The sequence below is a fragment of the Thalia democratica genome, chromosome 3 (assembly GCF_965202585.1).
Source record: "Thalia democratica chromosome 3, ktThaDemo2.hap1.1, whole genome shotgun sequence".
NCBI lineage: Eukaryota > Metazoa > Chordata > Thaliacea > Salpida > Salpidae > Thalia > Thalia democratica.
The window spans coordinates 42,825,552-42,852,862 of NC_139167.1; the positions used below are offsets into that span (position 1 = coordinate 42,825,552).

At 25.4% G+C, this 27,311-nt stretch overlaps 1 protein-coding gene across 1 annotated transcript in view; it reads left to right on the forward strand.

Moving 5' to 3' along the window:
- The first annotated feature begins 7,721 nt into the window (after positions 1 to 7,721).
- Positions 7,722 to 27,311, forward strand: part of LOC145832309 (CCR4-NOT transcription complex subunit 1-like) — a 59,816-nt gene continuing 40,226 nt past the window's right edge. The window contains exons 1-16 of the mRNA XM_082939627.1: positions 7,722 to 7,777; positions 8,091 to 8,179; positions 9,381 to 9,485; positions 9,721 to 9,940; positions 10,272 to 10,369; positions 11,839 to 11,956; positions 12,217 to 12,376; positions 12,973 to 13,102; positions 13,738 to 13,866; positions 14,269 to 14,457; positions 16,650 to 16,783; positions 18,958 to 19,087; positions 19,245 to 19,358; positions 22,732 to 22,845; positions 22,918 to 23,107; positions 25,387 to 25,465. Of these exons, the coding sequence (XP_082795753.1) occupies positions 8,093 to 8,179; positions 9,381 to 9,485; positions 9,721 to 9,940; positions 10,272 to 10,369; positions 11,839 to 11,956; positions 12,217 to 12,376; positions 12,973 to 13,102; positions 13,738 to 13,866; positions 14,269 to 14,457; positions 16,650 to 16,783; positions 18,958 to 19,087; positions 19,245 to 19,358; positions 22,732 to 22,845; positions 22,918 to 23,107; positions 25,387 to 25,465 (1,997 nt within the window). The 5' untranslated portion in view covers positions 7,722 to 7,777; positions 8,091 to 8,092. The remainder of the gene's footprint in view (positions 7,778 to 8,090; positions 8,180 to 9,380; positions 9,486 to 9,720; positions 9,941 to 10,271; positions 10,370 to 11,838; positions 11,957 to 12,216; positions 12,377 to 12,972; positions 13,103 to 13,737; positions 13,867 to 14,268; positions 14,458 to 16,649; positions 16,784 to 18,957; positions 19,088 to 19,244; positions 19,359 to 22,731; positions 22,846 to 22,917; positions 23,108 to 25,386; positions 25,466 to 27,311) is intronic.

Sequence of the window (27,311 nt, forward strand, 5' to 3'; positions counted from 1 at the left end):
TTGCTTGCAGGCCGAACTGTAAAGAAAAGGTCTTTTGCGAACCTCAGTTAATAACAACAGTTGTAGTAGTTAACTGAAAATGCCGAATGATTATATTTTATTAGTTTTAAATAGGTATGTTTTAAGGTGAAAAAATGTTTAAAGTCTTAGTTTACTGAAAGTTGCCAAATACCATTTGTACTGTTTGTCAAAGATAAAATACATAAAAAGACATTAAAAAACATTAAAAGGTATCCGTGGCAGAGATGTTAAAATGCTAAAAGTTACTATGGTAATTCAGCAATGAAGTGTTTTATTTTTGGTTTGTTTTAAGTTAGTAATTTCACGCTTGAGTAAACAAAGCAGAGCTTTTTAACATGTCTGATCCGTGGTGTGCGACTCGATAACCAAAAGGTTACTCGTGCACTAGGTCGTAGGACTAAACTTTTTAAGCGTTTTTTTTTAATTGTTCAATAAACTACAGTATCTTATACCTACACCGTTGGGACGGGTCAAATATGCACGAAAATACTTTTGTACGAAAAGTCACTTTTGTACAAAGGGTCATTTTTGCAAGAGAGTAGAAAAAATATAAAAAAAAAAAAAAAAAAAAAGAATCAAATTAAATAGAAGTTATCAATAAAAATAAATAAAAAAGAATACATAAAAAATTAAAAAATAAAAACAAAAATAGCTACCGACCAAGGGTTAGGGTTAGGAGTAAGTGTGGTAGTCAAAAAAAATCAAACCGTGCAAAAATGTCCTATCGTGCATAATTGACACCTACTCTACCATTGTATACTTATATAGTATACATTTCCGAGGACTTTGAATCGAAGAAAAAAATTACAAAAAAAATAATCTTAATTTTTTAAGTCTCTATGTATAAAACTATTTTTTCATAAAATACTTGGTTGTTTTACTATTTAATTTTTTCTAAGACGCTGGATATTAATAGAATTACATTATATTAGTACATTAATGATCCCTTTAGAATAAATTTTTTTTTTTTTGATGTTCTCTTATTTTATTAATCTCTTAAAAATTAAAATTCTATTACTTCTCATTATCAAACCACGTTTTTTTAATTTTAAAAAATTACTCTAAAACTATTACTGATTGTAATTTTGTACTAAGTGATGCTGTATTACGTACGTTAAATAAATTATAAGTGAATCTTTTTTATCAACTTAATGTTAAACCTTAAGTTTATCAAGATTTTTATATGAATTTTGAGCTATGGCAAAAAGTCTACGCCAAAATTTTCTTAAGTTTTACATTTTAATAAAAAACAAATAAATGTTTGTTAGATATTCTTATTTATTTTTTCCAGAAATTTAGAAATCCTTCTTTGCACCTTCAACAGGTAAAACTTTTATTTTAAGCTGAGTTTATAGAAGTTACGCCTGTATTTAATTTTTTTACTTTTAAGTGTGTGTATGTTCTATATCACTAAAATTAAATTACAAATTTTGACCTTTTAAGTGTATTTAAGGGTAATTTAATCCCTGATAAAATACTTAAAAAACCTATAATGACAGTATCTGTAAATGGAATTTGCTAATCAACACTTAAAAATTAAAAATTTACAAATGAAAGTTGTAGAAATGCAACAAGGTACTGTGTCTTCTGTAAATATAGTAGTTTCTTTTAAACAAGCCAATCTTATCCGAAAATAAGTACTTAAATATTTTGGACCCGCGTTTTGATCCAGTATTGCAGAATGATAGAAAAAAAAACTTGAAAAAATAAACTTCTGTTATAATTTTTTTCAACAAACTGTTACAATACATAAATTTAGAGCATTTCCATTGTATGTTTTATTCATTCTGTAGTTTGCTGAATATTGTGTACATTGTTTAAGCGTTGGTTTTATTTTTTATTTAAGATGTTTGTTTGATTTAAAGAATAGTAGTTATTATAAATAATGTGTAAATAAAGCTTCATTTTTTCTTAGTTTTTGTTAAAATGTATCAATCAAATCTAAATTAGAGACTTTTTGACTATTATATTATTATAACTGATGTAATACCATTTTAATAGCATGTTGATATAGGTATCAATATAAACTTGATATTGTAAAGTTGGTTTTTAAGATAAAGGTTCTGTTTATTACTAGTTAAGATAATATATTAGGTTTGATTTATTTTAAACTTTTATACAATATTTTTACTTGCAAAACCAAGTTTCACCCTTTAAGGTTTGACTTCAGTTACAATTTAAATCTTATTCAAATAGAATTCTATTATTTTTAAATAAGTTGAGAAATATTTTTGTTCAAATTATAACCTCAGCTATAAGTAAACTTTTATATTAAATTGTTACTAGTGAAAGTTAAACAAATTAGTTTTTAGTATTAGTTCTACCAAAAAAAAAAGTTTGTGTATGCATTTTAGAAATTTATGATTTCACTTTCTATTTCAAAAAAAATGTATGGTCTAATTGGGTAGGGGTTTTGAAAACAGCTTTGAAAGCAGTTTAAGTTTAACGTTGCAAGATCAAAACCCATGGAAAATAAATCTAAAAAAAATGGTTACTACTGTTTAGAGGTTCACTATAGTGTCATTGATTACATAATTAGGTTTTTAATGTATTTTGTGTTACTCTTTTTTAGAATATCCATTGGGTTTCAATCTTAAAACATTCAGCTAAGAGAGTTTTTAAAACTGTCATTTGGACCCTTATGCCATTAGGCCACATTGGCAGATATTTCCTTGGTGATTTGAGCTTCATGATTTTGCTTATTTTGTTAGGTTACATCTCTGAGTAGTTGCCAAAAACTTGTCACCTAAGTTTTTTTTTGTAATAAGAATCTTTATAGTTTTTAGTTGAATTAAGGGCATAGGGGGGATAAAACACTTTTTTCACAATTTGATCTCATTTTATAAAGTTTTTACTAAGCTACAAAATGATTTTTACAGATTTTAATAAATCAAAATAATTTTTGATATATAGCTGGTTAAAGTTGGAGGCAAAAATAGGTTCCTTATGGGAGGCACAAACTAAAAGGCAAATCACTAAAAATCTACCTTCTCCTATGTTATTTAAGGTAATAAATTCAAATTTTCATGAAATGTTCCTTGCAATATTAAAAAAAATTCAATGGAACAAAAAAAATTAAAACAAAAATTTTATAACAAAAAGTAAAATAAAAACTGTAGAAGAAGATAGATCTTTAGTAAAATAGTCTATTTTTGCCGTTTTAGTTTTTGCCTCCCATAAGAAACCTATTGTTGCCTGCAAATTTGACCTTCTATGTCTCAAAAATTATTTTGAATTTTTTAAATTTGTAAAAAGCATCTTGAAGCTTAGTAAAAACTATATAAAATAAGATCAAATTGTAAAAAAAAGTGTTTTACCCTATGCCCTTGATGTTAATTCTTGAAGATCAGGTAGAAACACACATCAAAATGAATTGATAATTACAAAATTGTTCCATAATATCTGTCCATTAGCAACCAGTAAATTTTCTAACTCTATCTTAGCTCTTTAACAAGATGTATTTTCAAAAAACTTTAAATTTAGTTTTTATTAACTTTTCTTTGGCTTCTTGATATAGTTCTTGATCATTAAAAAAAATATTTTATGTCCAAATTTTGATTTTAACTCAGCTTGTTATTTTTAAGTATTCATAAGTTTGTACACAAGGTATAAGTAGTTTGCACCAGAGGTGAAAAACTTTTTTAAGGATAAAAAAACCTCTAAATATTTCCTAAAAAGAATTTACCTAGGTGAATAAGGTACCAACATGAATATAGATAACATTTTTAATTATGTTAAGTAGTTTTCGTTTTTAAACTTTGTTTAGAAAATATTAAATCAATATTTTAATTGCCACAGAAGCTTGAGAAATGTGTGGGAATTCAAATTAAAATTAGAAACAAAAAATAAATTCAAAGATTTATAGAAAACTGGAAAATTGCAAACTTTTTAAATTTCATAAGGGGTCCAACATTTTTTAACACAAAATTACATTCACAGCTAAATGAAAGCTTGAAATATGAAAGTCTATATAGTTTTAAAGCTTTAAAAAAGTTAAATTATCATTTGAGATATTGTCAATTTTTTTGAAATTTCCAATAAAATCCTTTAGATTGCAATATTTTTATTGTAAATTAAATTTTCTCAAAACCTTAAAATTTCACTAAAAATTTATTTTCTTTTTATTTTTTAGGTAAAAACTCATATTTTTAGCAAATATTCTTAGCTATATTTAAAAAAAATACATACTTAAAAGAATTGAAAATAGTTGAAAAATATACATATTTAAAAGAATTTAAAATAATTTTAAAAATTATAACTATTTTTAACTATTATTTATTTTAACAGTTTAACTAACAAAACTATGTTTCACTGCTATATTTGCAATTCTTTTACATTCTTTTTAAGCAGTCTTTCTCAAATTTTATGAATATAACCTTAACTAATAATAAACCATTTTACTAAAGAAAAAAACATGATTAGAATTATTTTTCAAGTAATAATTTTTTTTTTTAGTTTTGTTTAACTAATACAAAACAATCAATTAATCTAAGGAGCATTTCCTGAAAATTTAAGGTCAATAGCTTAAAAATGACAAAAGTAAATTTATAGTGAATTTTGAAATTCTTATATGAATTGATTATTGAAACATTGTGGTCTATATGTTTGTATTGTAAACTTTTTACAAAAACGACTAAATCATAAAAGTTAATTTAGATTTTTCAGATTGAAAAACTTACTAATAGTTAGCTTTTATTAAACAACTAATATTAGTTTAGAAAAAATGCTTTTACCCCTATAAGCTCTAATTAAGTAAATTTCCTAATTATTTTTGATTTTAGGCAGAACAAATGCTTTATCAAAACTGTTTAAATTAAAAGTTTTTTTTCTACAGTGGAGGAAAAAGATAAAACAGTAATCTAATTTGTATTGGTCTGCAATTGCAGTAGTGATAAAGATAGTTGAATTATATTAAAAAAAACATTTAAAATCAGTTCTCAACAACATGGTTCTCAACAACATAGGAGACTTGGAAAACCCAGAAACACATTCATTTTTTATTTAGACCAAGATAAAGTTGAATAAGGAAAAAAAAAAACATGAGTTTTATTTATTTTTACCTAGCTGTAGCCATTTTAATAATATACAGTTATATGGATTTGTATACACCAGGTTAGTACATGGCCATATTAAGAAAAAACAAATAACAATCTAAAAAATGAAAAATGTGCCAACAAGCTCAATTATTAGTAGTCTACTCTGCTACAAATAAACTTGTAATATGCTATGTTGTTTTATCTCATGGTAAGTAAGCCTTTTGGGCGCCAACTGACAAAGATGAGAGAAAATGTCAGGCTATAGTCGCAAAATTCTGTATAAATCCTACTCATACTAATACTGACAATTTTGTTTTAAGTTATGTTATTAAAAAGTGATGCATGAAGAAAATAAACTGTTTTGTGAAGATTTATTTCTATTATAAATTAATGTTTTAAATTTTTATTGTGCTTATTCTAATTCAAAGTTATCATACCACCCTTTAAAAAAAAATTTCAATAAAACAAAAACTTCTTTCCAACATAATTTTTCTAAATATATCAAGGAACACTTTCTGAAGTTTTGAAGTAGTTATCTCAAAAAACGGAGGAGAAGATAGATATTTAGTGAAATAGTCTATTTTTGCTGTTTTAGTTTGCGTCTCCCATAAATAACCTATTGTTGTCCCCAACTTTGACCTGCCATATCTCAAAAAATATTTTGAACTTATAAAATCAGTAAAAGCATCTTGTAGCTTAGTAAAAACTCTATAAAATGAGATCAAATCGTGAAAAAAGTGTTTAACCCCCCATGCCCTTAGTGTTATATTTTATCACTTTTTTAAAATTTTTTGAATTTCCAGTTTTTTTCTTTCTAGAAACAAGAAGTTACACCATAAAACTTTCTTTAACTCGTTTGAAATTGTTTACATTGTGTTTGGTGACAATTAGCCACATGTAAAAAAATTGAGCTTAAAACTCCAAGGTCACAATTTTTAGATCCCATACATTTTGCATTGAGGTAGGTTGTTTTTATAAAATCGGTTGGTGCCAAGGTGAAAACTTCTTTAATTTATAAAAATTTTTGTACAGAGTGTTATTATGATATTTCCAAAACATAAATTTTTTCCAGCTGGAAAAGCAAAAGTAACTGTAAAAATAAGCATCCTAGTGTGCACGGTTTACAGGATCATGATCCTCTTTCCTACAGTTTTTTATTTAAACTAGCTAAGTTACAAATTGTAATAAGTTCTGTTTTTAAAAAAACACAATTTGGCATATATTTTGTTTGCTTGTCAAGTTGTGTTTTTTGTTATAAATTAAAGTTAATTCTAATCTTTCCACTTGATTCAATGAAAATAACTCAATTAGCACAATCTAGCATTCTAAATTTGTTGCTCTAATTAGGATTCCAACTAAAATGGAAAACTATGGATAAAATTATAAAAATTATAGAATACACTGGAATTCTCTAGACTTACTTGGTTTGCATAGTGCTCTACTGTATCTTATTTTTATATACTTCAAATGAATTGCTTGAAGACAGTCTGACCTTTTTTATAGTAGAGACTAGACAGCTTTAAACATTGTGATCTACATTTAATAAGATCGGTTTAATAAAACCATGTAAAATAACAGTCTAAATTTTTTTACAAAAACAAAAAATAACAGAAACATGTGTGTTTATATACTAATATTGTATATTCACAATAAAAATTATAAATTTTTGTTTAATTTAGTACACTAATACTTGTTGTATTATTAATGTTATATTTTTTAAAGCAAAAAAAAAAGATTTTTAACAAAAATATATTTAAGAAGATAGTTTACAACTTCGTAATAAAAAAAATATAGTTAAGGGTTGGACAAGGTACAAAAGGAAAATGACTGACTGTTAATGTTAACTAAATTCAAGTGAAGTTAGGCTGGCATAAGGTAAAACTACTGCCCACAAGCATCTGGCCTGTTAAACCAAAATTTGAAACTTGACTAGGTATTGCGTCCAATTTTTCAGGAGGTTTGAACTTACACTTGATACAGGAGAAAAAAGTTGCATAAAATTATATTTTGTCAAAAAGAATTGAATATTTGAGTAGTTTTTGTGAATTAAATAAAATTGAAATGCTTTGGTCTGAAACCCCTTAGATAGTACAGAGTTTCACAAAAGTCTCATTATCATAAAAAATAATTTTTATTAGAACTAAGAATTTTTATTGATCTACTAGCATACTGCTCCTGCATTAAGCTTAACACTGTCCATAGCAAATACTTATCATTGATTCTGTATTGTACATACTATAAACTTTATAAATTGTTCACAAAAACTTGTTAAGAGAAAATTTCAAATCTATGAAAAAAATTACAATAATAATGCTACTAATTATAATGTTAGTGCAATTAAAAGTATGTGAATATATATAGAAAAAAGATGATTAGTTGCTTATAACTCTTAAAAACCTGTGCATAGTTGATAACTTGAATAAATTTTCTGTGCATGTCTGATTGTTAATAAATATAATATTTAAATTCAGATATAAAAGTAGAGCCTTCTATGAGATAAAATATAATTATAAAATGTTTACACAGTATTTTTCGATCCATTATTATTATTTTTTATTTGAGTGGGAGCCTTGTATTTAACAACTTGATATTGTTTTGAAATTATGTCAGATAAAACTTCACAAATTAAACTTAAAATTTAAGAAAATTTTAATTTTTGTAAACAGATTTCTTGCTATCTATAATATTCAAGTACAAAGCCAAATTCTGCTACTAATTAGGTAAATACTGAAGCATAAATTTTTTTTTTTTAATTGACAGTTAATTGATACTGATCAATGTTCTATATGTATTTTTAACTTGTTTTAAAATTATAAATGTAGTGAATTATACGATCTGTAAATAAATGTTTTAGAATTTGTATTAACTTATTTTGAGTTGTTTTATTATTTTAAATGAATCTACGGAATTAAAGTTAAATGTTATTATTTATTATTTAAAAATAGTTAGCTTTATCTACGTTGTTTTTGTTTAAAAGTTGTTAAATATGTTCTGTTTATGCTTATAAGATGATAAATTTGTTCATTTTCTCAGATATGAATGTGGATTCGCTGTCAAGCTCTTTATCACAGTCAAATATTCTAGTATTATCAAATAAAAAAAATAAAAAAGATTTAAACAATGTTAGTTTTTTAGTAATAATTATTAAATAGCTAATATTAGAAATGTATTCAAGTAAATGTTTTTTGTTTTTAGATAATTGTTAAAGACTATTTAAACTAAATAAAAATTTTAATTTGTTTTTAAAGAGACAAGAAAGCTGATTTTTTTATTAGCACTTATTATAGTTAACCTTTTTTGCAAACAATTTGTTAACAAAATAAATAATTCGGTGTTTTAAGTAGTAATAAAAATTATTAAATGTATAAGATATATTACATATTAGATATCTTATAAAAAATCTTTTGTGTTGTTGTATCAACCATATAATATTTAATTTCTATCTGTGCAACATCACAACATTCAGTTAAAATAATTTATTTTCTATTTACTTATCTTTAAAAACCTAGTACATGTGAAATACTTGAGGATTAACAACAAAGAAAATTTAAAAAAATTCTAATTTCTATTTTTTTTCGACTAGTAATACAGTAATTTGCTTTTTATTAATACAAAAGTTTTTGTTCTCTTGTCTGATAGATTATGTTTTAGTGAATTTCTTAAAATTAATATATGATGTTTTAAGACCATTCAAATTATTTTTTTACAAATAATGATGTTGACTTAACAATCTATCTCTTTAACTTCAAACCACCATTATCAAAAAGTACTTTTTTGTTATAATTAATTGCTAGTTTAGGGGTTACCAGCTTTTCATAAGTAATTAACCAGATTGTCTAGAAAAAGTCATTCGTGGGCCAGGTTGTTAGAAAAAATTAGTTTTGTCCTACAGCAATTTGGACAAGAAAAACTAAAAACTTATTGAGTTATGTTTATTAAAAATCTAAGTAAAATAATACTTTGTAAATATTTATTATAATAAAGCTTGATAAATTATTAGTTTTTCACAAGTCACTTAAAGTCAAAAAAATTGCTGGCCAGATATTTATGTTTGGCAGGTCGTAGTTAACTGATCTATAGGCTTGTCAGAATCAATATTTTCAAATAGAATTAACAACTAACTTAAAAATTTTATGTTACATATGGAATGCTTCAATTATTGTTAGTCGTAATAATAATTTTAATTAATCGAAATATAATTTTTAACAATATAATAACGTTTATACATATGTTTTTTATTGGGTAATAAATCTTTGTTAAATTTCAATTGCAATACAAGTTACAAAATAAAAGCTTTTCTTAATGCTCAGTTATATTTTTTAGCTTTTGGACAAATACGGAAATGATTGTGAAAGGCATCTAATAAGGTACCTTTTCTCTCAAGTTGACTTCTCTCCTAGTGATAGGCAAAAGTGTAACTATACGCAGGTACATAATAACAACCAAAAAAGTATTATAAACTTCAAGTAGTTTGATAAATTTTTGAATTCTATTTTCTAAATAATTTTTTAAGAGTGGCAGCACCAAACCTAAAACTTCTAGAACATACTTCTTATAAATTCTTGAATAAATTTGTTAACTATTAAAAGGTTATCAAATTCTTTGTTAATTTTATAAAGAAAAAAAAAGAACACTTGTCTAGAATTTTTTTATTTAAATGCAGCAAATCAGCCTACTAAAACAAGGACTTAAAGATTTGACAGCAAAAGCTAATTTTTGTACAACTGTTTGTACTGCAATCGATCATCCGTTAAATGAGCAGGTTTTTCCAACAAAAGATCTCGTTGAAAGTATTTCAAAGATACTTTCTCTATCTAAGTCTTTTGAGCTCTTGGTTGCTATAGCATTAAAAAAGAGTCAAAAGCAGAAAATTAGAGATCAAGGTTTGTTAGCTTTATAAAATATAAATTTATTTTACAAGACGAGTATTGGTCTAAAACTGTGTTATTTAGCATGTTAGTTATACTTTTGTAAACACTAAAATACATGAAAGTTTAGTTACATAAATTAAATAATAAAATAAGTACTGTTTAGTTTCTATAACAGTTAAATATTTTGAGAAAATTTAGTTGTATATACAATATTTTCAGTGCTTTTCCTTAAACTAGAAGCATTTATTTTCTAAGTAAATTAATGTAACTAAACTATGCGGCGTAAACGTCTTAAAAATAAAACCTTAGAAAATACACAATAAACTGTAATATTAAACTATAGCAAAGGAATTCATTTTGAAGAAGTTACCTGATTTTGTTTCTGCCTTTATTATTGAACATGAAAGAAAGAAAGAAAAGAACTCGGAGAAAAAAGATGATGTTGGTTTTTGTTATAAAACTATCAATTGACATCCTATCTAATTTAAAATATAGTCTTTAGTTACTAATATAATTTAAAGCTTTAAAGCTAACTATTTATTAATATTAAATTAAAACAAAATGTACAGTACAAATAAAAAAAAATGCAGTGAATTATAATTAAAAAAATAATAGTACCTTTTCAGCAAATTACAGAATAATAATAAGATTACCATTAAAAATTGGACTACTAAGAACCAAATAGGATAAGTTCTAAAAGATCCATAAGTGTTAGCTCAATTAAACTTATAATAAAATTTAATGTAAGAAAGTTAAATTAGATAAATAATACAACTATTCATCAGTTATTGTTGATTATTTATTTAAAAGAAAAAGTTTAATTTTTTAGTTTTTGTAAAAAGAAACATATTGTTTAAAGAATTTTTAAATCTTAGAAAAGGGATATACGACTAATTAAAGACAACTAAGTTTTTCTTAAATCTAATTGGTTGAGATTTCAAATGGCTTTTAGTTTCTCTTAGTTATTTAAATTGTATTATTTAGTTGGTTTTTTTAGTAAGGGTCAACAGCTTCTTTTGAGTAAGTCTCAAATTTTATTATCAAATACTTTTCGGTACATCTTATTCAGTAACTGAATATTATTAACTAATTTAATTCATTTTTTTAAACAACCAGGGTATAAAAAAAGTAGTTGATACTTTTTTTATATAAACCTACAAGATGGATTGCCCTAAATAAAATTGTTGCTAACTTAGTTTTTTTATTACTATAATTTTAGAACAGTCAAATAAAGCAGGCCGTAGTTTAGGGACCCAGTTTTAAAGTTTTAAATATAATCTAAACGTAAGTTTCATAAATAAGAATAAATATACTCGTCTGACACTGGCTGTAGTTAAATATTCAAGTTAACCTTCGTTTCAAGCTTTTCAATTTGTACGCAGTTAAGTTTCTGACTGCTTTGTTAAAAAGGTCTAATATTTGTCATTTTTATGCTTCTACTTGTATTATAGTCTAAAAATCAAAAAAAAAAATGGCAAAATTAAATCATTTATTACAAATCTTATAGTTACTCAATTTCACCGCTTAACGGATTTTCAAACTGTTATTCTGAATAAAAAATAGTATAAAATAAACCGTTTGTCATTAACTTTTTATTTTTTTGTAGAGTCACAGTTTGAAAATCCACCTAACGGTGAAACTGAGTAACAGTAAATTTTGTAATATAATATTTTTATTAATATATGAAATTTCAATTTGAACTAATACATGACTTAAATCTGCTTTTACCACATATATAAGTAAATAGTGTCAAAGTTGCAAAAATTTACTAAATTTAATTAAAATCACTTGGTGATCTAAATAATTTTTAGCAAACCAGACTAAATGTTTTTGTTGTGAACAGTGGCAGTACTTTTGAAGTGTAACAAACATTTTAAGTGACTAGCAAAAATATGTTGAAATTATCACAGGAAAGTAAACTGTCAGACTTGCATGCAGATGGTTTGCATCTTTTGTTATCTGAAATTATGCAAAATTCGGTAATAACTGAAGAAAAGATGAGCAGATTTTTTTCTTTGTATTATAAAGGTTTGCTCATCTATTGATATTTTAGCTTTTAATAGTAGGTGGTAAAGTATAAACATTTGCTTCGTAAAATAATCACTACTATTTATTATATTTGTTTTATGGAAAAGTAAACTGTGTACATATTTATAATATTGTAGATAATATTTGTGTACTCTGAAAAACAATTTTATGGTAATTAAAAAAGCAAACAATTTAATTTTACCATACGAAACTAGTTAACTAAATAATATATTTAACTGAAAAAATATTTTCTGAAACAGATAAAGATGAAAAAGATAAGACTCACATTTCAATCCACCCACTTTGTAGTTATGATGATTTGAACAGAGACAAGTTGTTGAGTGATGCTACTATGCCAACCTTACCTGATATATCATTTGCTGATGTTTTGTTTGATCATGGATATCTTTCATGTAACAAGTAAATTTTAAGTCATATTGTCTACCGAAAATTATACAAGTTTTGCGGTAATTACTAACTTTTATATATAAATTAGTGTTATCCAACTATATCATTCTATAAAGAATTGTCAAATTAGTTTTTTTATTATTATGAGGAAGATAAAAAAAACTTTTTGAAACTTTTTTTATTTACTTATACTAAAAAAAAAGCTCTAATATTTTTCTGTTTTTCTTTCAGTAAAAATTTTGGTTGTTTATTAATGTAATAAATTTATAAATGAAAATTTTTAATAAGACAGTTTTTTAGTCTCATAAAATTATTGCTGAAATACTAAAGATAAATTAGTTTTAGTTTTAAACTTTGTTTAAAATTAGCTAAATAAAGAAAAATAAATTTAAGTACTAAAAAACTCAATAACTATTAATTTCCACAAAACAACCTCATATTATGAAGTTATTACAATTTAAAAACAAAATGATTGTTATGTAACCTGATACTAGTAAATTCTAATAATAAATTTGTATTTTATATATTTCTAGTTAAGCTATATAGTTAGAATCTATGTTTTAAATACTGGTATTCATGAACTAATCTAAGTTGATGTAAATGTGCAGGAAACCAGAGCTAAAACTACTTTTTGAGCAATACAACCTAAAAAACCTGAAGGAAACTGAAGTTTGCAAGTGTATTTCAATGATGGCTGAAACTCAGTTGTTAAAATTAATTAGTATTCCTAGCTATAAAGTTAGTAATGCTATATTTTAGATATTTTTTTTATTTTCCTAACTTAGTCAATGTGTTATTTAAAATAAAAGTAACTGCGGTTTTTTTTATTGTAAACAATTGATTGTACTGCTTTATAGTTAGATTTAATATACCCGAAGACAATCAAGTTTAAATAAAAAAGAACCTTCTAGTTTAGCTTAAAATAAATTATATAAATGTTAGTATCCTAAACTCAATTCCCAATCTCCCACTTGGTAGAAGTTAAAAAAAATCCCTCAACTAGTTAATTACCAATTTACTTTTTTGCCCCTGACTAAATATTAAAGACCATAGGGGAAACAACCTTTTCTCCTAAGGATTCAATATTGTCCACTTTGGGAAACCATGGTATAAATGATAATAAGATCTTTTAAATTTAAGATTTGAAGTAATAATATGCACTTAAAATTTACTCAAGATCTGTTAATGCAAAGAATGTAGAATTATCTTAACCCAAGCTGTAAGTTTATCATTATGCTTATATCCTAAGTACTAAAACATAGTTTCTTAAATTTTTTTTTTAACAGTAAGTAAAATAATTTTTATTGTAAGCTTTTTTTGATGTTAGCTTATTTAAGTTGTAAATTTATTTTAAAATCCTTTAAAATATAAAGATGTTGGGTGATGCTATTGATGATAATAAACCAGTAAAGAAAGACCAAGCAAAAAAAGGAAAACACGTTCAAGAGGATAACTTTTCAAAATGGAATGTTAAAGTTTTTCTAGAAGTTGTTTTTGAAAAAGTAAGAAAAAAACAAATTCTACTACAACCATTGTTTTTAAGTTTTTCGGATTTACTGTGGAAAATATTATATATAGCATGATAAACCGTTTGTAGATTGACGACTGCAAGTTTTTTGGTTGTGACTGACTGATGAGTCCTAATAAGGACTTAACCGGTCTCAGTCTACCGAAGGCTTGTGATCTGATGATCGAATTGGTATGATCCACCCTTTGTTAAACTTGAGCTTGTCTCACGGCAAACGAAAATCCAGGCTTCTGCTCTGCAGACTTTCACCAATGTTTTTGTTGGAAAATATTAAATACACTTAATCTAATGTATAACATCAGTTTCGTAGTTGTCGTAATAGGAATTAAAACGTTAAGAATTATTTGAACGAAACTTAAACTAAAACATCTTTAAGAGTCCTCAGTTGAAATTCAATGATGTACTGAGCGAGTTGAAGGACCAACTCGGGTGTAGTTTTCAGCGAATTTCTAATTTTAGTGGAGTAGAAGTCCTATGTGATGCTGTGACAATTTTGCAAAAGAAATGCAGTGGAGAAAATTTTTCAGAGTTTTTATTAAAACCTTGGAAATATTATTTTTTTCAAGTATGAGTTCTATATATATATATATATATTTAATATTGTATCTTAAAACTTTAATATAAGCTTAAAATCCTAGTTTGAACAATCATAGTTGTCAACTTATGTAGATACAAGAAGACAATTTTCGATTTTTTATGTATTTGGTTTATAATGCAATGTTTCGCCTAGTGGGGCTCTTCAGTCATAACTTTTTTCTGAAAAATTCTTTAAAACAAATGAATGTAGATATTTTTAAACAAAAACCAAACAGAAGACTAAAATTATTATCTTATAAAGTAAAACAAACTGAAGCAAAATACCGTTAATTGAAATTGAATCTAATATTTAAAACAAATCGCTTTTAATTCTTATGAAAAAAGTCTTTACTGTCTTGTTTTAAATTTTTTATATCTTCCATTTTGTTGATTAAGATCATATTTTTTAGTATATATCTATAACTGAATAGCTCTGACGAGCGAAATGTTGTACTATAAGGAAAGCTGAAAGCTGAACAAATAAGATAAGCTGTATTAATTTGAAATTATTCAACTGTTACTCTAATTTGTTAATGTTAAAATAAGCAGAAATATTTTTTATAATATAATATTACAACTTAAAAGATTTAAACGGAAAGTATACTTAAAGGTCAGTATGATTTGCATATTTGCGGAGTCAATTTTTTTTTGTGAAAGTTTACTTTTATTATTTATTATTTTAACCTTATTCCCTAACCCAACTTACCCAAACATATTAAAATTAATCAAAAAAAGTATTAAATAGTTAAAATAAAAAATAACATGAAAAAAGCTTGTAATGTTAGACTTGTTTTCCTTAGAAAGTAAAATGGTTAATTCTGCCACCTTTTAAGTTTATAAATTGGTTAATGTCACAGTAAACAAGCTAAGTTTTTGAAAACATAAACGGTGGTTGGTGAGATAGAGTTTCTGCAAGTTTTTTAGAGTCTGCTGCTTTATTTAAAGTTAGTTAAACTGTCACCATTTTTCACAAATAACTTGGAATTGTCTTATAAGTCTAATTCTTTATTACTTAAAGTTTTTTCTTTCATTGTTGTATTAAACGTTTAAACTCACAAGCAATTCTATAGTTTTTAAATATTTTAAGTGGCCAATAGATAAACAAATTAATTATTATAGAAAATAGCAACTTAGTGAGTTTATAGTTTTTATCAATTTTTAATAAAAAAACAAATTAGCTATTAAGTTAATATGTATTATTTCCTAAAGTTGATTGTAAGTTAAAAAGGGTTTAAAGTTAAAAATTTAAGATATTCTGGCCACAAAATATTGGCCTTTCAAAGTAGAGTAAGACAGTAAATTATTAGGTTATTAATATATATTGAAATTTCGGTGCCAAATTCAGTGTTATAAGGTAGGGCACTAAAAAGATAAGTAAAATGAGTGAGAGGTGTTATTGCTGGAGGTTCGAAGAAAAAGGTACTAGCCAACGCGCTGCAACTGCTAGAGTTGCAGGTGATTCTAAGGCAGTACCTGTTTTCTCAACATTAGCAGGTCCCCCGAGCGAATATGCTTTTTTTATGACTCAGAATGACCTTAAAGTATACTATATAGCCGATTTAAAATTTTTGAGAATGAGATTTCAGTATTTTGTTTGCATTTGAAGTTTTAAAAACTTAAATTTATTTGGTAATAAAGAATGAACTAATTAATGTTGACACTATCTAGACAATTTTGAGCAATTTTTTTATAACTCTAATGCTTGAAAATATAGCTGTTAGAAAAGTTACTAATGAATAACCAATTATCCTTTAAAAAAAAGTATTTTTTTTCAGTTTCAGATTACTGTGCTTACAACAAAAACCCTTAATGTACTTTGCTTACCAATTTTGTTATGTTTAAATTAAAATATTGCCCAATTTTAACGGTTTTTGCCATTATTTTAATTAGGTATTAAAATACAAATAGCTCTTTATGGTAAGCTTTATTTAATTGTTAAACACAACGTTATGATTAATATTTTTAAGATAAAGGTCCTTACTTGATCCATTTCAAGTATAAGTTCAGTAGCCCTACTAGCAAGTTACATAAAAAAAAATTGTTAAACTTTTATTTACTCTTTGAACAAGTAGTTGAAGCATAGTTTTAAATTTTCACTATTTGTGATTAATAGTCAATTTTTACATTAAACGTATATATAATTTTTTTCTTTTAATTAAACTATTTTTTCTACCTTTATAGTTTTCTGTCATAAAACTATGTATTGAAACTGACGAGTGCAATTACTTCATTGAAAAGATCGAAAGAGTTGTTGACGTGGCTCCTCTTGGTAAAACACTGACCAGTGAAGATGAGCAAAGAGATATAAAGTTGTGGTATGTATTGTAACTAATTTTTTAAGTTTCACAAATGCATTTCAACTAAAATAACAATGTTAAAATTTTTGTCATAATATGCTTAATTCAACGGATTATTTCAACTCAAAATATAAATTTAGTGTTTAAACACTCTATATACCTTTGATGTTTGTTCATTACGTATTTTTATGTTCTAGCTAATGTTTAAATAAAACTAGTTAGTATATCTGCTTTATTTATTTTCAAATTAATCTAGTTCGTTATAGAATATATAATATATTATACCAAGCTTAACTGATTTAAAAATAAGATATTCCATTAAAATTACAAAAAAAAAGTTAATGTGTCATACAAAGAAAAAATCAAAACAACTATAAATATTTTCTTTTAATTGTCCAATAAGGACAAAGTGTTCCACGATACTAGTTGAAATTTTACCTTAAAGTTTTTATTTAAAACTAAGTAATTTTACAAAAAAGTTTGTAAATCACGTAAAAGGGAATAAGCAGCCTATTATGAGAATTTTTATGAAAAAAGTCTCTTTCGAACTATGTTATTTTCGAGTATCATAACTTGGTAATTAAAAATAATTTATAAACTGTTGAGTTATGTATACATAAAAAAAAGATTTCACAGTTTTTCACAAGTAAAAAAGGGTTAACTTATATACTTATGTTATAAAAAAGCTTGCAGTTGGCTTTTCTACGTGAGTTGTAATTAGCTAAAAAGAACGTTGTGATCTAGATTTTGGCTTGTAATTTTATTTAGTTCGCGGGCTGTAATTAACCGAGCTATACATGACAGGATGGCAGGGTTGCCAAAAAACTTAGAATCCTGGAAAAACCTGTAATTTGACAATTAAAACAAAAATAACCTGGAATTTTGAACAAAAATTACTAAAAAACTTGGAAAAAGCTGAAATTTAAAACATTTTTTACATGAAAAAATAATGAAATTTTTATTTGGTTCAAAAAATCTATCATATACAGTAAATTTATTTGTATCAATTATTTTCTTTTATTTATAAAATACTTGATAATGTATTTGATTATAAAGTAGCATTGCAGTATATTTTAATATTTTTTTACTACTTAAGACAGTTTTTTTACCTTAAATTTAACGTCAAAAGAAAACTCTACATTCAAAAACTGGATGAAATTTCTGAAAAACCTTAGGCAACCCTGAGATAGGTTTAATTACATTTCTTATAACATGTGTAATTTACAGTGGATTTTTTGTAATAAATTTTATGTGATTTATTATATTTAAAACACAATGCTTTTCCCAATTATTTGGGTCCAGATATCAGCAAAAAAGGCCGAATCCAATATATCACCAGTATAAACTAAACAACAAAATATTTGACTATTCTATAGAAACTTATTTAAGCTGTCAAATTTATTTTGATTGGTCCTAAACTTTTGATTAAAAACGTAAGTATTAAAACAAATTTATTTATTAGTTTGGAACTTATGTTATTAATTCTAGACTAGTAAAATATTCATCCTAAACATAAGTTAATTTTTTGTGTCTGTTTAGAACTTGTCTGATTTAAGGTAGTGAGTAAGACTTGGAGAAATGGTTAATTTTTCTTATGGTTCAATTTATGTTCTATCTGAATAAGCTTTTTTATTTAAAAACCTGTTCTGCGGTGAAATCAGTAACTAGTAAATCATTTGTAATTTGATAGAATTTATAATTAATGTTTAAATAATATGAGTTTAAGGGGTATCCTAAAGGTGGGTAGGTGTCAAATATGCACTAAGGGTCACTTTTTCACGAAGAAATTTTTGCACGGCGTCAATTTTGCACGGATTGAAATTTTTTTAAAATAATTATAATCATTTATTTATTTTAGTTTTTTATTTTTACTATCACTGTTACCCCTAACCCTTAACTTCGGACGGTAACTTTTTTTGTAATACTAATAATTTTTTTTTTTTTTGCTTTCTTTTCTTATCATTATATATTTGTTTTTACTCTTCGTGCAAAAGTGTCTTCGTGCGAAAGTACTTCCGTGCAAAAGTGTCCCTTTATGCATATTTGACCTTTTGTGCATATTTTACCTGCTACCCCTTTAGGTACCTAAAAGCTTCAATTGAAAAATCAAAATACAACCAAAAGTTTGAATGTTTAAAGAATAAATAAATTTTTTTTCATAACTTAATACAAAATATTTTTAAATTTTTCAGGACAAACTTGAACTTAGTTAAGTGCCTGTTGGAACTTTCTGAAAAGGACCAACTTCGCTCAGAAGTAGCTGAAAAATTCAGTTTGCCTATGAAAAAGTGTCCGGATATATTTGTAATGGCTCTTCTCCAGGTTATTAAAATATTTTAATTTAACTTTTCATTGTTTTTGGTATTCAAGTATTAGTGTAAATTTAAAGAAGAATAATGTTTACTTATTTTGGCATCGTTATTTACAAAAATATATACTTACTACAAAGTTTTTTTATAAATAAAAACATGAATTACAGTCAACTGAATCCTGGCCCACATTGAAATCGGATTGCGTTTTAAAATTATTACAAGCGTGCATATCGGAAGCTAACAAAGCAGCAAAAATTTGTACTGCAGTATGGAACTCTAAGGTAATAAAAATATTGGTATTACTACTTACTCTTAATAATAATTTTTTAAGACCTCAAAGTCTTTTTTTGAATTTCTCTTAAAAATAATTAAAACACATTTAGTCTTTATTATCTAACTTTTGTAGTATGGTTTATTTAAAATTTGTAAAAATTGAAATTAACCAATTAAATAAACTTAATAAGTTTTTCTACATAACATAATACTATAAACAAAATATTTTGAATAATTTTTTTAATTTACAAATTCGTACAGTTAATTTTGAATAGATTTGAACAAATAAATGTAAGGTATTACTAGCTAAAAATAAGTAAAAAACCAACAAAACAAAAAGTATATAAAAACTACATATTGTTTTGTTTGGTTTTATTTTACTTACTTTTAGCTGATGTTACCTTCCGTTTATTTATTCAAATCTATTAAACAATTGATGACCTCTTATAATTTGATATAAGAGTGAAATACTGTTTTCTTTATAATAATCTGTAAGACAAAAAAATAATTTGTCTCCTTGAAGATTCTTAAGTTAAGAACTTTAATAATTTGAAACAAATTACAACATCAAGTAGAATTTTATAGATAAGTTTAAAGAATAAACAAAACAGACTTAAAAAACAAAGCAAACAATCTTAAAAAAAAGAAGTCTTATTTTTTTTTGTTTTTTACATCAAAGCCTAAACTTAAAAATGGAAAATAATTAAAATTGAATTTATTACTATTGTAGAAAATAACATATAAAACAAAATGTTAAGTATGTAAAACCTAAGACATAAAGACACTAAAGTTATTACCAAATTTACCCCTTTTTTAAATGGTAATTACCAAATTTACCCACAGTATTCTATAATGTGTTTAATTTTAAAGAAGAAAAACAGTACTTTTTGAACTTAAAGCTTATTAAATATAAAAAATCGTAAAATTTCATAAGTTATTTAAATCTAAAAATTACAGTTAAAAACTAACTTATGAATTAAAAAGACATCTAATAAACATTTATTAATATAACTTGTTATAAAGAAAGTTTACCCATAAAACAGGGGAATTTACCCCAGGTTAAGAATCGCTGGTTTAGAGCATAGGGGGGAGTCCAGCATTTTTTTACTAAAGTTAATATTTGCTCTTAAACGAAAGTTTAAAGTACAAACTAGTAATTATATTTTATGTAATAATAAAGTTCAATAAAACTTTGAGATGAAGTATTTTGTAATATTAAAATATATAATAACTTAAATCAGGGTTCGTGCGCGTCAGGCTAAATCAGGCTAAGTCAGGCTAAATCAGTTTTTTTGAAAAAAGTTGAAAAACGTTAGGCTAAATCAGTTATTTTATTTAAAAATTTGAGGCTCTCAGTTTTTCTCAGTTCAAATGCTTGAAAATTAAAAAAAAAATTGAGAAACCCTTTTAAGACCAAATTGATACGTGAATTTATTTCCAAATAAAAAATTAGTTATCAAAGAAAAAAACAGTCAGTATTTGTAAAAATAAATGCTGAAAACCTTTTGTAGAATCATTTAAAAAAAATTAAAAATCTTCATTGTTTTGTTTTGAGTAGATTATATATGTCATAATTATGAAAAATCATGAAAGAAATATAGTTTAAACATTGCAGTTTAGTTCAACAACTTAGCTGTTTGTTTGAATTTGTTGACACCAGCTATGTTTTTCAGAGCTTAGTTGGTTGAACTGTTTTAATTTCTAATTTAGAGGCTTTATACCAAATACTTTTTAGATTAAATCTCTTAGCAGTTTATTCATATGTTTTACTGTTTGCTTAAATTTATTAGAGATATTTACAATACTAAAACTTGGCTTTAAGATATAAGTAATAAGTTTTGTGGGAGTACAAATTTTAGATACAATTAGTTTTTCTTCACAAAACAAAATGTTAAAGATTTTTTATTCTATTTAAATCTGATACGACATCAACAATCACTGTATTTACTTAAAGTTTAGGATTTATAATTATGTATTAATTTTAAGTATTAGTCAAAATACTATAATAAACATATTTTACTTATTTTTTTAATCGTGTAAGCGTTTAATTTTAAATTCTAATAAAACACGACACGTCGTTTTATCAGGGTTGCAACTTTACCTGGAAGCCTGGAAAAACATGTAATTTGGGAGATTTCGAAAAATTCTGGAATTTTGAACAAAAATCACTAGTAGTTCACTATAGTAGTTCACTAGTAGTTCAACGTTCACTAGTAAAATTTCGATTTGACACAAAAATTATATCATATAAATAAATAAAATTTTTCATCATCAAATTTTTTTATTATTAAAAAACATATTTAAAGAAGCTTTACAGTATCTTTTCAATGTTTTTTTAATATTTAACACAGTTTCTTACCCTAAACTTAACTTTAAACTAAAAATAGACCCAAAAATGTGTACTTTCAAAAACATAGAAGAAATTTGGAAAACCTGGAAAAAATTTTGAAAAAACGAGTGGCAACCCTGTTTTATTATAAATCTACTGGTTATAATGTTTTTACTTAGTGCTTAATTAAATTGAACAATTACGTTAAGTAATATATATTAAATTTTTACACTAGTAATAGATTAGATATAACACTTATTTTAAAACTTATCACTGAATTTGTTATGTTAAGGGCATAAGGGAGGTCAATCACCTTTTTCACAATTAAGTCTTATTTTATTGAGTTGTAACTAAGCTATGAGTTGCTTTCTGCAGATTTTAAAAGCTTGAAATATTTTTTAAAGATAAAGCTGGTTGAAGTCAGAGACTAAAATAGTACTAATCAAGTACCCCCAATACCTAAAACGACTTCTAAAGAGGATTTTCCTTACTTTGAAAAAATGTCAGGCTAAATTGGTCTCAGTCAGGCTAAATGAAAAAAAATTCGCGCACGAACCCTGTTAAATATAACCTAGATATCTTAAATTTTCTACATTAACTTTAAATAATCACAAAACCTATATAACTATATAATTAAACAATAATTAATAGCAAACGAACTTGAAAATAATTATCTTTGTTACCAAAAAATGATAAAAAGTCGATTGTTAAAAAAAAAAGGAAAATAAATTTGTTCAAAAAATTAACTGAGAAAGTTAAGAACGATTGCTCAAGAAATGTAATAAACAGATTTTTAGTGAAATAGTTTTTCTAACCTTTTTAGTTTAAACCTACAATAAGGAACATATGAATTTCTTAAACTTCAATCACAAGTTACTTAAAGAATATTATATTAGCGAAAATAAACTGATAGCTTAGTTTTTGATAAAAAATAAGACTTAAAATCTTTTACCCCCTTAATTATAAAAAGTATAGGTGTGTTAGTATTTCGAGTTAAAATTGCAAATAAAAAAAAAGAAGAAAAAAACTAGTTTATTTTATAATTTTGATAGACTACACCTGATAGAGAGGGTCATGCTAAAAAGCTGGTAACAAGGTGTATGGCTGAGTGGTTTACTCTATGTCAGAATAAATACGATGTTCTCGCACTTGCCCAGGAAACAAATGTAAGTTTTATTTTTTTTTATTAACGACTAAATAAATAACTAAAAACTAGATTAAATGCTTAATATTTCTAGGCACTTCTGAGTCTTTTGGATGAACGTCCCCTTGGTATGGTAATAAAACTTGCTGTGTTGGCATTTAATAAACAATTTCTTGCTCTTGATTTGTGGATAAGCAAGAAAGTCGAAGAAAATGGTGCAGAATTTGTAGATGCTTGTGTGTACTTTTTAAAAGACCGCCTTCCTGAAATGACAAATTCTTTTAGTAAGTAATTTTTCATTTATTAATTTCCTAGAGTTCTTGAATAATCAGTAATAGAGCTGAAATACCAAAAAAATAAAAGAGTAAATAAGTTAATGCTGCAAAGTACCATAGTATATAATATTCTTAAGTAGTATATTTCGAAGTTTTAAGAATCATGTTGAACTGTTTATAGTTAATTTTTTTTTTACTTTCTTTAAACTATTTATTATAACTTAATTAAAATTAAACAAGTTGGTTTTTATTTGCATTTAACATATTAAGATAAAGTTATTTGTAAGTGAGTAAATTAATTAATTTTTTCAATTTGTAACTAACAATAAGAAATTTTATTATCTCTTTTTTTATTAAGCAAGCAATTTGGCATACTCAGGAATTGATAAAATATAAATGTTATAAAAAACCACAACAATAATTAAGTGAAGAACGTTAAACAGTTTCATTCTATTTAAATGCTTTTAATGTTCAGGGCTGCCACAAGGTCAAGAAAGTCAGGATGAGCAAAAAAAATGACAAAAGTCAGGAAAAAATTGGTGTTTTTGAAAAAAAGTCAGGAAGTTTGACAAAATTTGAAAAAACGTCAGATATTATCATTTCAAATTTACTAAATTCCTTATTTTTTAAAACCTTCAAATGGTTAAGAATTAAATATAAATCTTTTAAAGTCAGGCTAAAATTGCAAAATTTTCTTAGAAATTTTAAAAATTAATTGGTTTCCAATGCCTTCATCTGGTAAAAAAAGTTAAATTTCTTTTATAAAACTGTAAATTTTCATTTATTAACATATTGAACAACTACCCTACTTAAACAAGCAGCTTTTGTATGCTTTTAATATTGATGATCTGTGGCAAGGACACTTCCATAGTGAAACTGTGATATATACACATAAGTTTATCTTGCAGAATTTTAGAATCAAAGTGTTTTTTATTTAAGTAAATAACTAAGTTCTTTATAATTGAGAACTAAATTTAGTTAATTATGTAACAAGTTAATGTGTATACTTGCCTCTATAATTTTTTCAAAGTTGTTTAAATTTGACAAATAAATTATGTTTCCTCGTTTGTAACTTTTTGTAGAATAACTTTAGTTTTTTAGATATATAAGAGTAGATCTATTTGTTACAAAACTTATACTAAATGATAAATTGAATATTTTATATAGTTTACTATTTTACGTATTTTTTTATTTGTTTTTGTATATTGAATGCTTAAGGTAGTATTTTATTAAACTAAGTGAACAGTTAATATAAGTAATACATGTTTTTAATGAATATTTAATATTATTATAAATTTTTACCTTTTAGGTTGTTTTACAACTTATTAATGCTAAGTCTGATTATAATTTGCTGATAGAGTTGTTTATTGCAAATACATCAATCATACACAAATGGTTCAAGTGATGTAATAGAACTAAAATTGGACTCAGCAGAAAAACTGTTGTTTTAACCTGTATAAAAATAAGATTGAAAGCTTTATATATTTTTAAGTGTTAGATTATGTATTTTAGAATAAGTTAAATTAAGAGTTTATTAGAGAGTCAGGAAAATTCTAGTAAAAAGCCAGGAAAAGTCAGGAATTTTTTTAACTTGATCTGTGGCAACTGTGAATGTTAATGTTAGTATTATTTTTGGTGTGAGTTTGTAATATAAATTGTCGTGTGTCGGTTTACGACTTGCGCTCTACGTATGATTCAAGATTAAGCTAATAGTATTTTACACATAGTAAAAATATAGCTTGTTCATCCATTCTTAACTTATTGTTTGCTATGACTTAAATACTGTTTAACAATAAAATGCAAGTCAACTTATTGTAAGTACATAATGGTTAAGCATTCGGTAGCAGATAATACGAGTTAGTACACAGTATATACAACATACATTAAAAAAATTAAATAAAACACACAATATAAATTATTGGTATTTATCAATCAAAATAACCCATTTGCTTAATCTAAAACGTACTTACCTAACAACTAGAAACTTTAAGAGAACAGAGATTTAACACAATCTTTGACTTTTGGTAAAACAGTAAGTACTGTAAAAACAGCAATGATAACATGTTTACTGTTGTTTAAACTGAAGTTTTATTAAACATTGTTTATCAAAACTTAATTAAAAAAATAATCTTTTAAAGTTTCAGAACCTATATTAATTGTAGATATAATGAAATTTTAAATGATGTATGTATTCTGATTATTACTTGTTAAAAAATTGATGCAATACATATGTAAAAACTTACGTAGTAAAAATATTTTTTTTAAATATTATGCACATTCTAAATCAGGTTCCATACCAGATGCTGATGTGCCGTCTGAAATTGATACAATTTTAAAAGTCTTGCATACGTCCTTGGCTTCAAACTCGTAAGTTAAATTTTAATATTTAATCAATATTTTTTGCTCAATACTTAGTTTTATAGATAGTAATAATGTTAATGCTCCTGAGATAAAAATACATAAGATTGAAAAATGAAGTTAAAAGTCTTGAGAGCAACAATTAAAAGGCTAAACATTCAAGTTATAGTTGTATTGAGGTTGAATCTTTATGTGAAAGAAGTAAAAAGAATGATAAAAAAACTATTAGATAGTTAATGAAAAAAAGTTAATGAGTTGCTTTAAGACAAAAGTTCAAGATATTTAAATAAATACTAAGAAAATGTAACACCTTATAGCAGTGCTTCTGAACCTTTTTCTAGTGGCGGAACCCTTTTCCAAAGTTTAACTTTTCCGCGGAACCCCTAATTTAATTTTACATAAAATGTAAAATATAATATTTCCTGCAAAAACAAAAGAATTTCAGTGAAAAACGAGTTTTTTAGCAAAATACTATATCATTGTTAGAAATCATACCAATTGTAATAGTATTAAGCCGATTCAAACTCAAAGTGCGCCAGAGGCAATAGGTATTTTATGATTGTATAATAAATAAACGAAAACAAACATGATTAATCGCAACGTCATAAAAATATTTCCTTGCATAATAAAAACAAAATGAGAGCTACAATAAATAACTAAATGAACATGAGCCTATTCAAGTTCACAGATTACCGTAATAAACGGGTAAGATGCCTAACGAAAAATAAATAAAAAACATTTAGTGCGAAACTTGAACTTGTCTTTTTGCAGCAAGCATGTCAATGCGCGGCTGGATTTTAGATAGACTGAGATGGAGACAGGCAGATAAGGTTGGAGACTGCATACAGTTCCTTTGCTTCGTTTTAATGTTTGTTACATGCGAAAAGCCGGACTTGCAAAGATGAATGATAAAAGAAATTTTACTGCACGCTTTGCTAAGAAGGGGTACTCTGAAATTGCACATATCCAAAAATCTAAAAGCTCCTTCCCTTTGAAACTCAATTTTAAATTTCTTTCTTCAGATAGTTGCAGCAATTCGTTTTCTGTATCTGTAGGAAGATACACTTCTTCTGAAGCAATATCACACATATTTAAAATCCATAAATTTCCGATGCGAACATCTTCAGGAAAATAATGTTGAAACTTTAAAGACAAAAGATCAAGATTGTTGTATATTTCGTCAGAGAAGTTAAATTCTATGCATTTTTCATGGGCCTCATCAAACCGATGAAACATCGCAAAATTACCATTGCTAACCTTTTTCTTCCAAAAATTAATTCTATTTTTTAACGCCTCAATCTTGTCTGTCATAAAAAAAATAGAATTTTGCTTCCCTTGCATGCTTAAGTTCAAAGCGTTCAATTCTTCGAAAATATCGGTGAGATAAGCTAGCCTGGCCAAAAAAACATCATCTTCAAAGAACTTCACTAATTCTGAGCCTTCATCTTTAAGAAAGGTGAAAACCTGCTTCTTTAATTCAACGAGACAAACCAGTGTCCGCTCCTTCGACAGCCAGCGAACTTCGTTGTGATAAAGAAGTCGCAGATGGTCAGCATCTAACTTTCACATAGGTCTTTGAGACATCTGGCCTTTGTGTCCTTTTCTTTATAAAATAAACAGTTTTAATCGACGCTGAGAGAACTTTTTGTAAACAAGAAGGAAGATGATTTGTTGCCAAATTTTCTCTATGTAAAAAACAATGTATTTATTTAGCTTCAACTGCTTTATCATTCATTTTCCTCACTACATCATTTTTGGACCCAGTCATAGACGCTGCACCGTCAGTACAAATACCGACACATTTATTCCACTCTAAACCCTTGCTGATGAAATAATTTTCGACACTTTTCATAAC